Source organism: Pteropus vampyrus, unplaced genomic scaffold (genome assembly GCF_000151845.1).
Source record: "Pteropus vampyrus isolate Shadow unplaced genomic scaffold, Pvam_2.0 Scaffold75, whole genome shotgun sequence".
NCBI lineage: Eukaryota > Metazoa > Chordata > Mammalia > Chiroptera > Pteropodidae > Pteropus > Pteropus vampyrus.
The window spans coordinates 680,447-695,884 of NW_011888856.1; the positions used below are offsets into that span (position 1 = coordinate 680,447).

Consider the following 15,438-nt stretch of genomic DNA (forward strand, 5'->3'; position numbering starts at 1 on the left):
TTTAATAGCGTGGGGGAAATCTCATGATGTAATGTTAAATTTTAAAAGGGAGAAAAGAAAACCCCACATAGAGTATAATACCAGTCCATGGGGAAAAGCACCCAATGAAGACTGGAAGGAAAAGTAATCTTGATTCACTCTGAGTGGTCGTATTACTGGCAACATTTTTCCTTCTTATAATTTTTATTATTATTTTCTACTATGTTCATATTTACTTTTTAGAAGCTCTCCTTTCTCCCAAACAAATGTATTTTTCCAAGTTCTACTCGGAAAAATTAAATTGTGGTAGAGAATGTAAGCTTATGCATGGAGACTGACCAACACAGGTGTGTCTCTCATATTAAATAGCGATTATATGAAATCATCATAAATGCATCAAGTTTTCTGCTAAATATTAGATGGGATCTAGTACAGATCGTGTATGACCTCCATCTTCTCCAATGGTGACATTAGTTATGAGTACTGCTGTGAGTCAGAAGTATACTAAATTGATAAGCATTATTTCTAATCCCTATCATTACGCGAACTAATGAGAAAATAGAACGTCAAGAGGCTGCATAAGTGTAGTGAACTTGCACAATTTGAACATGGCAGAGCTGGAATCTGAACCCAAGTTCCTCTCTCATGAAAGGCTCACACTCCCCCTACAACATCTGTCTCTCAAAGAAGTACTTCCAAAGCATGTCTAGACCAGGTAAACATCAAAGAAGGTCAAGATGCTTTTCCCGCCATCAGCAAGCAAGAGAGATTGTGAACCAAATATGGACATAATATGTCCATTCCTAAAGGAACTTTACAAATGTGGATGACAGAGGGTCTCTGATCATGTGGAGCAGACTGGACAAATAAGGAGCCAGATTTTCAGTTTATCAGCTGTTACATTTAACTCCTGAGAAACCAGTCCTTCCTACTGTCTGCGATCGCTAAGATCATGGCACAATGTCATTTACCCACCTGGCAAGGTGAGGCGACTTGTGGAGCCAGTGCTTGGGGCCGGCGAGCCGTGAGAACGCTTCTTTGTGCCTATAAAGAGGAAAAAGAGGATGAGAAGCAGTAGGATTGTGGACAGACTTCTAGGACAGGCAACTACTCAGCGGAAATATTATCGAATGATCCACAAGTTTGGGTCTGGAAACGACATTTAGAAGAAGGTTGGGTGAGATTGTGAGAACAGTCCACGGTCCAGAAAGGCCAGGAGCACAGCCTTTACCTCTGTGCGCCTGGTCGTTCTCAGCCTCCTGATTGGCAGGTGGGTCTGTCGGGACAAACACACCACCGAGCAGGGCTGCTTTTTGTAAATATTCATTTGCCCGAGTGCCAATCTGTTTTCATCATACTAGAGTAAAGCTCCAGCATCGGTATTTTTAAAGCCCCCCAGATGACACTAATGTACTTCCAGGGTGAAGAAGTGCTGCTGTGGAAGGGAAAGTTCTGGATTTCGAACCGAGGAATCAGGGGCTGGTCCCTCTAGCCTTTACTCACTAGTGGACCTCACTCGTTCATCTGCAGAAAAAGGGAAGTAACAATAATGTCAAAGTGTTCTGCTGAGGATTGCAGGAGCCGAGGTGCGTGACAGCGTTCAGGAAGTGTGGGAGACCCAGATGCTAGGGTGCTGGGGTCTCTGCACACCCCACAGCTGGCCACCAAATTCCTATTAAGAAAGGGATTATCTTTGTTCATATAAACAGTTTAGGGGACCTCAAGGGAATGAAAAGGCAGCTCCAGTGTGGGGATCAGGAAGGAAAGGGCGAAATGAAGGAATAGCTGGATCGTCCTGCGAAAGAATATTTACCTCTGTGCGTTTGTGTGTAATATACACACACACACGTACATATATATTTTATTTTATATATAAATACATGTACACACAGACATGCATATATACACACACGTACAGATATATATTTTATATATAAATATAAATATTACTTATTTGTTCATTCATTTCTTTATTCTTCCATCCAGACTGGGGCAAAGAGGCCCAGAGGTCAGAATCCAGCAACATGGCAGATGCTAGGGGTCTGAGCTAGCAGAAATGCAGACATAATTCTTAGGCAGATTTACATAATTCAATGTAAAGCGATTTCTGTTACAAGTCCCCTGACCCTACCCAAACTTTTCATAGAAAAGTTGACTTTACACGCAGAAGCCTGCTGGGAGCGGAGGTTGGGTTACCAGGGAAAACTCTGCCTGAATCAACATAGCTATGGGTAAATGTCACAAGATGACGTATCAACTGACCAACATCAGAGGAAGCAGGAACTTGGGGTTAAAGGCAAGTGGGTAAGATTTCCCTACCCAGAATCCGTGGAAAGATGTGACGAAATCTACTTGGGATGGTGTTTGAGACTGTTTCATTTTAGTCTTAAGAACATTCTGTGTTATCGTTAATTATTATTATCATTATTGGCAGTTGTCGTAGCACCGTTCATAGTATTAGTAGTGGTCGTAATAATAAAGAAATACAAGTTTAATCCAAAAACCGTTCATTCACATGAGGTGAGAGAGCGGGAAGAACCTCACATCTCCATTTTCCAGGTGTCCTAGATGCCCTGAATGTCAGAGTTGGCAGGGAACTCAGAGGGTCCAGACCTGGCTGGAACTGTGAGCAGAATCCCCTGAGGTGATTTTTATAAATATGGATCCCACTGTCCTTTCCTGAAGCAGAATCTCTAAGGAATGGGGCCAGAAGTTTACACGTCAACAAGTTCTCCAGGTGATCACCATTCAAATGATCACCATTCAAATGAGGCATCTTGGATACCTTGAGGTAAAAGATTTAGCTTACGTGATATTTTGGGTCAGACCAGGGCTACCCCACCACACGACTCCAGGGGGGCCATCCACACTGCATCGTAGAGAAAGAAACGTGGACCCAAGTGTGAAACAAATCAGTCCTGGTCAACAGCCCCACCAGGAAGTAAATCCACACCTCTGCCCTTGTCCAGAGCCACATCCGATCCCCCGGAAATGCCTATGTCCCACTGGATCCGTCTCCACAGTGGGGATGCCAATGACTCAAAATATTTATCCCTCCACTTACAAGACCTTTTATTTATCTCACTGTCCTTTTGGGACAGAGCTCCTCAAGAGCACAACGATATTTGGGCCATATAACTCCGTGTCGTAGGGAGCTGTCCTGAACATAGCAAGATGCTTAGCAGCATCCCTGGCCTCTACCCACTAGGTGTCAGCAGCACCTCCCCTGTCATGATCATCAAACGTGTCCACCAGACAATGACAACTGTCCCCTAGGAACAAAAGTGCCCTCAGCTAAGAAGCATCGCTTTAGGATGCAGGCAGGGTTAAGGTTTTTTTGTCAGCAGTGACACAATTTGACAGCTCAGTCATTAGTTACAGTCACAGTCACACGTCAAGCAGTTACAATGTTCTAGGCGCTGTATTAGCTACAGATAATCAAACATACCTTAGTTATCTATTCTGATACTCTGATGATAAAATGACCCTCATTATACAGAATTTGAAGACAAAGAAAGTTTAACTAATTTGCACAAAGTGACTGAGTGTTGGGGACAAAAGTTAAGCCAAGATCCTCCAGAGGTCAAACCTAGAGAAACTTTTCCCATTTCTTAATGAACTCATCATCAAGATTTTCTTTAGGTGCAGTCTTCCCAAATTTGCCTAAGTCTAAGAAACGAGTGGAACGATGACTTTAACAAAAAGGAAAAACAAAACCAGATTTTCAGGCCCAACCAACTACCAGGGAGCCAGCATTTTGAGGGGTGGGGTGGGGTGGGGTGGGGTGGGGTTGGAGGCTGGATGTTTTCCAAGTGTCACAGGTAGCTCTGATCTTCAGGCAGGCTTGGCAAACCCTGTGTGATGAACTTCCTTCTTGTTGTCTAACTACTGAAAAATATGGCATCTGCTTTCCATGGATACTCTCGTCAAGTGGAGAGTAAATGTAATATTGCCCATGGAAGCTCTTTAATAATTTTCTTATTTCTCCATTACAGTTGGCATATGACATTATATTAGTTTCAGGTATCTTCTTTGCAGACACTGAGATAGGTAGGAACCACGGAGGGCATTGGGTCAGTGAACAAACAGGCCTATAAACCCTCTGGAAACAGTATTTTCTCTGTATGCTTCATGATATGCCCGATCCATCAGGAAAGGGTAGAAACCATCTGCACTGTCCCCATCCTGAGTCATAAACAGGTAGCAGGTGGAAACATACAAAATAAACCTGTCTGTGATTTCTCCAGATCTTCAGGCAGCACCATGGACCACCGGGGGGGATGAGGCTGAGTCAGCCTCCCACTGGCTCCCCGCTCACGGAGGTTGTGCTACTGAAATCATTTTCGGCTCCCCAGTTACCGGATTACCCATCACGTTACTCAAAGTCCCTTTGAGAGAATAATGCTCACCTTACCTCAGGTCCAGTTTCTGAAAACTTTCCCCCTCCATTCCTGGGGAAAACATCAGAAACGGAGCTGGAACACCCACATCCTGATCAGCTTCCAGAATGCCCTACTGCTGCAGCGGGCAGACGGCCTCAGGACATCTAGAACCCGCTCTGGGATTTAGGGTAGAAATGTCGCTCCATGAGTGACTCAGAATTCACTCTCAATGTTTTTCAATTCTGGCTACACATTAGGAGCACCTGGGGGGTTTAAAGAAAATGTGTTCATATCCAGACCCTTTCCCCAGAAATGCTGTTTTAATTGGTCTGGGACATTTTAAGAGTTTCCGGGTGAGCCTAGTCTGCCGCCATGAGTGAGAAGCACCGCACTCAGTGAATACCCGTAGAAGATATTTCTCTCAGCCATCAGGGGAAGCATTCTTTCTTCTCAGCCACTGGTGAGCTTTATCCTCACAAAATGATATGAATTCTGTAAATGTTCTCTTTTCATTTTTATTTAGGTTTCCAGGAAACTCAGATCTAATTTATGACTTAATGCTGGGAACTGAGAGGCCTACCAGCCTGCATAGCTGCATACTAACACAGGCCCTGGTTGGCTCTGTCTGCACTGGCTCTGCTTTCTGCCTCTGGCTTTATTCTGCTTTCTCAACTTAAAAAAAAAAAAAAAAAAGATGAAATTTCTGTGATTTTAGAATTCTGAAACATTTTATAAATGAAGTTGGTAAAATGAAAACAGGAATAAACAACTACATGCCTGCATCGGCTAACCTTCATTATTCTCATCTATAAAAATTTAAAAACATCTATTTCAGGATGTAATTGTGAGGATCGAGCAAGAGTACATGTGTGGAATTGCTTAGCAAACTGTGCAGTGCAATGTAGTGTTTGTTATTAGTTTATAATCAAAAGAAAGGTATGTGTGTGTGTAAAGTAGCCAGTGTGTCATCTTTGGGAGAAAAGCATTTTAAGGTTGTGAATTACAATGTCCTTGACCCACGGCATCTGAATGTCCAAAGAGTAAACAAGCCGATGGCTCAGCTTGGGGCAGAAATGTCATCACAACGGCTTGTGAGACTGGAAGTATAGTTTGAGAAACAAATACCTTTCAGATATTTCAAGTTAATGTCCTTGGTTGGTTCAGCTACAGGGCAATAAGTCCAATTCATCAGGAGTCTGGAGAAGAGGCCAGAGATGGAAGTGACAACCAAGGCCAACTACTTTGAGGCAAATACACACACCTAAGGCTCAGGACGTGAGGTGAGCACTAAACCCCAGTGCTTTGCGACTTGACCTCAAACAAATAATTTCTCTTCTGCCAAATGGGGTTAGCACGGCCAAATCCAAGCCTGCTGGGAAAGGGTGATTTAAGACCTTGAGACCACGCATCGTCAGTAGTAATAGTCCAACAACAGCAATGTTTTAGTGAAAGCAGATCCCACAGGCAGAGGTGGATGCCGAAAGGCCGAAGGAGGAAAAGCATCTGTCAACTTACTGGGCCTTTTCGACCCCTCTTTCTTTTAGCATGTTGCAATGTGTGAAAGACACAACCCCAGATTGCTATCACTAAGCATATCTACTGACAACTTTTCTATGTTCCATTTGGGGTGTGGTGGACATTAGCAAGCCAGTGCCTGATGGCACAGAACAAATTGTCATTTTTGCCCCTTTACAGCCTTGACAAAAAAGCATCAAGAGAAGTCCACTTTCTGCTTAGGGCTTTGGAATCACCGAAAATGTGGCAGGCTTCCAACCCGCCTGTACTTCGCTAAGAGCTGTTTTGCAATGGCACATAAATTACAGCAGCATATTCAGCGTGTTTAGTCACATTTTTCCTCCACGATACAACTACAACCAGTACTATGCTTGTTTTCATGTCGCTTGATCTCTGTTCATCACAAAAAATAATGTTCAAAAACATGAGAACTATTCAGACGTGCAACACTATATGCTACTTAAATATGGCTGTTGTAATATTTGAATTTGCCTTGGAATTAGACATATGAATGAGGAGTTGAAAAAATGTTCACAACCTTTCACTCAGTAATTGTACATCTAAGAATTTTTCCAATGGAGATATTCAGAAATTTGACAAAGCCTTACAGTACAAAGAGCTCCATTGCTATATTATTTGCAACTATAAAAAATAAAATAAAAGTATGTAACTTAATTGTCCAATGGAGAGGTGGTCAAGTAAACTGTGCTACAGCCTCAAAATATAAAACCAAAATATCATGGTACCCACAAAATATAAAACCAAAATATCATGTTACCCATAAGAAAACTGAACATATGGAAGCCAGCCTAATTCCATGAATGCTGACATTTCTGATGCCTTCAAGGAGCTTCTGATAACCCATCCACCTCGAAAAGGATCGTATGAGAAGGGATACACTGTGTATATCTCCCAGGGTGAAGGCAAAAAGCACTTGGTACCTGGGTATTATGTCGTGTTTGGAGGAATACAAAAGAGGCAGATGGCTCAGTGAGTTTGAACAGCCCCAGTATCTCGGACAGAACATAGACAACAATGAAAACCAACGAAAGAAAAAAAAAAAAAACAGCCTTTTCATTTTTTAAAATTCCAATCAAGAGGTTTACACATTGTTTTTATTTGGTAATCAGAAGAACATACAAGTATTTATTCATTACTAGTTGCGGGGGGAAAATTATACATTGAGGGACTGGCAGCCTCATCTGTGCAATAAAGATTTACAATGAACACGTAATTTATCAAGAGCAGTTTAGCATATTCTGTTTTACGTGAATCCCTATGATTTATTTTGCATTTGGAGATGTGATGCTATGGCATTTGAATCGCTTGTTTTAGTACAAACCAGCATCATAGGGAAGAAAACATTCTTCTTTAGAATAAATGGCCATTTTCTCGCCTTTGATACACACATGCAAATTGCAATCTGCATTTTATCTGCTCGAAACACATTTCACATCATGGAAGCATAGTCTATCACTGCTGTAAAAGAAAGACAAGTCCATTTCGCCATCTTCCCTTTCAGAAGAGCGTTCTCAGAACATATCCGGAAATCCCTTCCTTATTTCTCCAAAGAACTATTGACTTGGCATGATTTGGATTGAGGTTTGGGGTTTTGGTTCTCGCTGCCTCCCTCTTTTGAGTCTTGTTAAACATTCTTGGTATCAATCCAGACATCTCCCACAAATCCAGTTGAGCAGCAGCAAAATCTAAGTCTGTGGAGATGAGCTGTTATCCGTTCACATAGAACCAGTGCCCCTTACAGGAGAGTCTACACACCTACGGTGTGGGCACAGCATCCTGAAGAGAAAAACCCTAGAACAGCAAAAACTGTGCTATCTATACATGGAGGCAAAATAATAACAGCATTGTATCAGCCTCGAAGTGACTCAGCTTGCTTTGGGTAATTGATTTCTCATCGAAAAGTTCTTTTTTCCTGTTTCTCTAATCTACTCTCTCCTCCCCATCGACCCCTACCCAACCCTTGGCACCCAACATTTCCTCATGTAAATTATACTGGAACAAGATGCTTTTGTTTCTTCCATTATTTTGTGTTTCCATGTGCTAAAATGATATTGCAAACAGAATGCCTTGCCTGGACAGAAGCAAAAGAAAGAATTTGTGAAAGGTACAAAAATGAGAAGGAAAAGGTCAAAGAAAGGGCATGAAAAAGAAGACTTTTAAATTAGTCGAGGAGGCAGGAATCTGGCTATACAGTGGGCACCAGAGCGGATAAAAACCTAACCAAGCTCTACAAATGAAAATAGCAAATATTAAAAAAATTTTTTTACAGCATACAAAATTGTATAAAAATATCATCGAAGCAAGAAGAAAAAGAAAGTTCTGTCTCAAGAGTCAGTTACTGGACAATACCTATGGTTTTTACTATAAATATATGTATATTGATACGTGACTGTATTTCCATCACATATGCCACTCAAAGGCAAGGACACCAGGACACAAATCCCTATACCAAGACAGATCGTGACAGAGAAGCAAAGGCTGTACAACGATGTGCTTTCCAAAGCGACTTAAGAGCCATTCCATAGCTATTGGGTTTTAATGGCCTTTATTTTAAATGAGTTTTCTTGTGCTAGAACATGGATGAGAAATGCTTCTTCTGCAGATTCAGAAGCCAGCTCCCATGAAAATGCATGGGTGGGGTTCGGGCCTCATGGCTGGAGCTGACCAAAGCTGAGAGCTACGGCCAGCATTTATTCCTTGAGATGGTGAGGTCTCTCTATGGGACACTGAGTCCGTGAGCCTGAATGACTGAAAGGGCTCATGCACCACCCCTGCCTCTCCTGGTTCAGAGGACAGCAATCTAGGCTGAGTCCAAGTTCATTTAGCAAAGCCAGCCTTTGCCAGTGTCAAACTACTTCCACTTGGGAACAGAAGCCAGAATAAGTGTAAATTCATTTCAAATATGCCAATATTTTAAAGACAATGGGTGGAGTGGGAGCATTAGTTACAATTAGTTAATAATGTTTAAGTCGACGTTCACGAATCAGGCCAGGTTTCCCATGGCACCCCACTCTTATTTAATAGAAAAACAAAATGTTTTGATGAAACAATTCTGGCTTATTTCAGACTTTCCTGGAGGAGCATCCAGTCTCTTACAAATGTCTCAAGAGAATATCCAGAGGTCAGTTCCCATTTTTCTAACCTGGACCCAAATTCACTAAGCAGGCGAACGTTGTCTAATGTCCTAGATGGCCCCATTACCATTCTAATTCTAGTGTCACCTCTGTGCCCAACAGTGTCTTTGATGAGAGGAAGCCTTAAACTGAAATCTGATCTGGGCAGATAACATGTCTCTTGGTTCTCAGAGGGATATTTCATAGAAATATTGTGCTGTTCATTGCAATTTTTTCATTAAGTTCATTCTCTCTGTCATAATGAGGCCTTTATATGGATCGCTGTTGATGAATTCCAACAATTACTTTCCATTTATTCACACGTAAGGTCCAATATAGCATCATTACTGCAACACTGCGTTCTTTAACGTCCAGTTCTGCTGTGGTTCAGTGCTATACCAACCATAACATCGGCAGAGCAAAACTGGGGAGCAATTCTCCACGCTGCACGTATAGATTCTCTTATTTGCTCCAGGAGAGTCCATTTTGGATTGTAAATGTTTCAAATTAGATTATAAATAAACCCACTGATCTTTCATGCAGATTGGTGTCAACATCCTTTTTGGAAGGGCGTTTTCAGATAAATCCAGTTTGTTGTTGTTGTCGTTGTTGTTGTTGTTAGTTTGTTTTGGTTTTGTTTTTCTCAAATCCAAAGGCCATGGAGAAGTTTTTAGGTTTTGGTTTTTCATAAACTTAGCTCTGACAATTTTCCCCAAACAACCTGCAGTTTCCCATCCCTTATGAATAGCTATTTGTGTCTCTAAGGTATAGCTGTATATACTTAGAACATACGCTTTTAGTGATATGCTTGGCAAATAAAAGATGTCGAATAAATGTTTACGTAAATTTGAACTTAGTTTGCACTCACAGGTGGGGAGTGGAAGTCAAATGGACAATTCTACATGTGTTTCTTGATTGCTGACTGTGTGCCAGGCACGGTGATGGGCCACTGCAATTCCCGTTGGGATGTGTGGGGGTCTTGAAATTAGAACGAAGTTTCCAACTGGAAAAAGTAATGTTGCGTAGATTCCCTAAATCCCCTTTATTTGAGATATAATACTACATATACAGGCTTTAATCTCAGAATCTTCTCTATCTCATTATAAGAAAAAGATTTTGTGCTTTTTTTTTCTTTTGTTTTCCCCCCAGACTCCATGGAGAATGTTATGAATTTTATCATGTGAGTCTCTGCTCAAAGGTTAAGAATAGAAGTAAAATATATATACTCTTTATCTATCTTCTATCTATCTATCTATCTATCTATCTATCTATCTATCTATCTATCTATCTATCTATCTTTCTATCTATCATCTATCATCATCTATCTACAGTGATCCATGACAGAAATGATGCTAAGAGATCAGTATCCTTTCTCCCAAAATATGAACTACAAAATTCTTTCCCTTTGTCTGCTTTGTCTCACGACCTGTGATAATGTCGCTCTTTACTTTTTACTTTTCACATTTACTGAAGGCATGTCTCCAAGTGGAAAATAAAACAGCTTTAATTCTGCAAATGAAATGAACAGGTACACTAGACTATTCGTTGGCTCCTAGAAGTTTAGATATCATTTTATTGTTTAAGTATATCGGGTCCTTAATGGGATCTTGTCAGATATTTTTAACAGCTTTTAAAAGCTCCAAGAATGAAATGGACAGCGGATGAAAATCCATTTGAATGTAATGAGTTGGAAATGAGCTTCTTGTGCTGCTATAAGCTATTAGGGCTCATAACCTAAGGACGGGTGGCGTGAATAAAAGATGGAACAATGACATCCCTAAGGATGGGTGACTCTGTCACTGAAACGTGCCACATCAATAAAACTTGAACGTAGAGCTGTTTGGCAAAATGGGGACCCAAAGCCAAGTGCCAACTCCATTTGTCATTTTCACTCAGGGACATGAAGAACTTGTAGTTGTCAGTGGTGGGAATGTGCCCACTGCTTTGCCCACATACCGGTCAATTCTTAATTTAGGTGTGCAAGCCCTTGCTCTCTTTGAGAATATGTGTCCCATATTGCTGCTCAGCTTGCAGGAAGCTGTTTAAGGAGACAAAAGGACCATAGAAAGTGAGCTACAGTTTTAGAAACATTGTTCTTCCAGTTGATACTGACTTGCAATCTCAGAATCTTATCAGCTCCAGCATCCATTCATAGCATAATAACACATTGTTTTGTATTTTTTAAAAATAGATCGTTTTACATTTATACTTTAATGTCTCCAATTTTTTTTTTAAGAATTTAAAAATAGAAGTTACATGGAGCTTTTATTTTTCCACACTGAGAGTTCCACGCAGAGTTCTCTCTACAGTAAATGAAATTCTCTTCCCATTCTTTTTCTGCTAATTAATGACTTAAAGCAAATGAAAAGCATTTCCATCTTTATGGCTATATTCCTGTTTGTTTGTTTGTTTCAAATAATATTTAGGCTTGCTTGTTAGAGTATAAAAGGGAAGCTATAGGCTTTCAATTTTGACTGGCTACAAAGCTCTACATACAAAAATAGGATAGAAATGAGGTAAAAGGTTCAAGTTCCAAGGTCAAGAATTGACATGTACTGGATGTATTTCATTCCCACACAAAATCATACTACCTCAAAGAGCACAGTTTACAAACTGATGTCTGTGGATTGAGTGCTGGTCACAGGCAAGTATTCTTTGACCAGCACTGTGTTTGTCAGTTCCTGAATTAGATGCCAACGTTTAAAAATTTGGAGAGGGTTTCTATAAACTCTCAATTATCTAGGATCCGCATTCCTACACAGCACGAGCAGCTGCCCCCTTTACACAGTACACTCCAATTCCTCACCATCCCTACTGCTCCCTCCTGCCTTGCTGATACAAACACCTTTATGAATGGCCATTTATCACAATAATTCTGATACTGCATGGCCTGCTTTACTCATTTACTTGACCTGCTATGCCCCTGTTTTGAATTTGTGACCACATTATTTACTGTGGTCACTGTTAGGAAAGGAAGAGAAGCCACAGAAAAATGTGTGCTCTGACCAGGCAGAATATAAAGCTGCCCAAAGAATGCTGCTCGAATATCAGTATGTGACCATGCGTTCTGAACAACAGAGCTCTTCAGATTGTTCTCTTGGGGAATATTTTAGCAACGCAAACGTGCCGCAGACAACATAATAGTCTCCTCCTTTCAGTCTGAAGAAACACCAACATTTTGCCTTAGTAATGAGAGGATGTTTTAAATGTTTGTTTCTGTGCTTTTTTTAATGTAGAAATTAAATCTGCAACAGGGAATACACTTAAGCCTACTATTGAGCTTCCTATTACTAATCTCACTCCATCTCATATCCATGTGACTTCCCCCTTCACAAATATTCTTTTGTAAAAAACCACAACTACATTTTAAGAATCAATTTCATCCAAATCACACCATGTAGACCCATAAAATTAGTTTACTAGCAGTCTGCTAGATCTCATCTTTGACTTGGTTTCAGGAGGCTGTATCTTTATTCTTTTTCCATGTTACATCTACTAATTTATTTTTGATTTGTGCTATTCATCATCTCCTATCCGCTATTTCTAAAGGCTCACAAAAATGAAAATAATTATCTGACCCATCTCCCTGATACAAATCCCGTTAGCAGTTTCCTGAACAGAAAGAAGAGTGATTAAGTCAAACTGTAGATATCTAAAAGAAGAGGACCAATTAGTGGTAAAAATGTCAATAACCACTTAGTTATGAATGCTCCCCAGTGATGACACTGGATGTCCCACCGGAACGACATGATCACCAGTGGGAACATTCAGGTTCATATTAATGAATGCACATATAAATCAAGCATCAAATAAAGACCGCTGTGGGACAGTTTCCTTTTTCATAAAATCAAAAGAATTTCATCTCATATAAATGGAAAGAAAAGCATAAGAACAAATTTTAAGTCTCAAAGGAAACTGAAGAAAAAGAATGCTCCTGACTCAGGAAAGGAACCACCAGAGACTGGAATCACCATCTGAGCTGTGATGAACGCCCACGTGGCCATATCCACCATCAGCAGCCAGTGTAAAAATAACGATACTTAAAGTAACAGCATTGACAGTAATAAAATGGCAATTACTGTGTGTGTGGCTTTTTCAGGCCTCTCTCAGCATATCCGGGATGTCCATTCTCATCAAGCCAGACAGATGCCGTGAAAGTCAGGACATCAGCAAAGGATTTTGAAGAAATCCCTTCATGTTTTGTTTCTGTTTGTGCAAAAATCTCAGGTTGTTTTGTTTGCTCGGGGGGCGGGGGGAAATCCCCCAGAGTTCTAAGACCTCAAACCGGCTCCCCAAGAGTCATCTCCTGGGAGGAGATGGCATGGGAGGCGGCCAAGTGTGGGGGGCTTGTTTTTCTGAAAGTTGTACACCTTCTCTAGATATTGGTCTTTGTGGAAGAAGGAGAAGGAGGAGAATGAAGCTCAGCTAAAATGATGCAAGACACTGGCAGCCTCTTTTATTGTATATGAGGTGTTTTTTACTCTTCTGAATCTGAAAAAAAGAAAAAGAAAAAGAAAAGTGTCAATGCTGCCTTTCCCCCCTCCCCCACCTTCTCCACCCTCCAGGTCTGAGGAGAAGAAAATCTGAGGGACAAAAAAAAGGGGGGTGGGGGATCAATGAAACATTTCAACACTAGTCACTGCTGACTCCTTTGTAACGCAATTGTTCTATTCATAAAGGGAAAACCTCGGTGGAGAATTTTAAACACTGGTTACATTTGAAACCTTCACAGTTGCTTGAAATTGTACTATCAAACATTTGGTTCATGCAAATGGATATTAAGACACCTTATTTTGCAAGCAAGATGACAGTGATCGCCTGATCTAGTCAATTTGCCTCAAGAGTCGGAAACGAGAATCATCGAATCCCAACAATTTTCGTACCAAAAGCAATGTTTCTCTATCAGAATTCTTGCCTCACCCTCATAGGCTTCCCAAAAATATTAAAAGCAAGATGTGTCCCAACTAAATTCATTGTGCGGATGGGTAAATCACCCAAATTCTCTACTGGACCCAGAGGGAGGTGGTAGAGGAAGAAGCCACAGACGAAATAGGACTAAGAGAATAGAAATAGACAATACTGGATTTTTTCACTGGCCTACTCTACAACATGTAACCTCAATAAGCTTGGACAGAATTTTTTAAAAGCAAACAAAAACCACTGTGATTGCTTCCCAGGTGTGTTACATCCTCTGCGAATCATCATGCCTTATAAATAGAGAGGGTTTCCACTTGTGCAGGGCTCCAAGGGGACCCGAGACCTTAAGAAGGATAACGCTGTCATCTAGAGAGGTGTTAGGAGTCCTTAGAGGACAAGAAAAGTCTCCCATTCAACTAAGGACTAAGATACTCTCTTATAAGACAATCAAAAGTAGGCAGCGAACTAGTCGGGAGCTAGGGGAGCCATTTCTAATCTATCATAATTACTGTCAATTCACCCGGTCTCCAGGGGCCATTGACCCAGGCCTCCTTCCTCATGCTGGTCTTGTGTACATTTACTTTCCGTTAGCACCTTCACCCATTTGGGAGAAGTAACGTAAAAAAGGAAAACTTCCGACCAATCACTTTACTCCGATACTAGTATTAGCAACTAGGGGAAGGTGAAACACGCGCTGAAATCAAGCATTGGACATTCTCCATCGTTTCTGATCACCTGTGTGCAGTTTACTCCACATAGGAGTTGCAAGACAGGACTCCTCAGTGCCTTTGCCCTGTCACCAGCAGTCTGAAGTCACATGGAGTAAGACTCCTGTGGGATGGTCATCATAGTATGAGATGTCCCCAGGCCCTTGAATGCAAAACCCAATTTTGTTATGATGAGGTTGGTTAAATTTTTTTGAATAAATGATCAATTGGTTGGAAGGACACTAGAAGCAGATACCCAATGACAAGGACCACTGTTATATCCAGTGGGCCTCAACTGGCCAACAAGGAAAGTGATGTACTTCCTCTTTCATGCAGCCGGGGTTAGAAGACCCGCTGTCCAGACCGCCAGGTCCCAGAGATGGAAAGAAGGCCAGCTAGGGTGTTAATGGAACCCAACAGCCCCAGAACGAACTTCCTCCCTTTCTAGTCATTGCTTAGGAGAGAGGTAGTAGAGTGGCTGGCTATGGACCTCCATCCTCCCACATCCAGGGATGGAGGGAAAGAGTTGGTCAAGAAGTGGAGGGAAGAGGTATAGAAAGGAAGTTTGTATATTTGAGCAGTGCCTATATTCATTGTCATTAAGCACAACCAACAGTAAAAGAACAAGAGGCACATATTTCGTAGCTGGGTCTTGACCTGAGGGACAAGCCCTAGTCTCCCCAAACACATGCACTTTTGAAAGTAACTTTATGAATCTTTTAGGTCACTTCTTCTAAGGTGGCTGGTATCATAGCCAACTGCAGTTAGATGTTCCACCCCCAACCACTTGACTGAGGGGGTGCA

At 41.2% G+C, this 15,438-nt stretch overlaps 1 protein-coding gene across 1 annotated transcript in view; it reads right to left on the bottom strand.

The window, feature by feature from the left end:
* Positions 1-15,438, bottom strand: part of PDE1C (phosphodiesterase 1C) — a 249,684-nt gene that overhangs the window by 17,295 nt on the left and 216,951 nt on the right. The window contains exon 16 of the mRNA XM_023532039.1: positions 955-1,023. Within this exon, the coding sequence (XP_023387807.1) occupies positions 955-1,023 (69 nt within the window). The remainder of the gene's footprint in view (positions 1-954; positions 1,024-15,438) is intronic.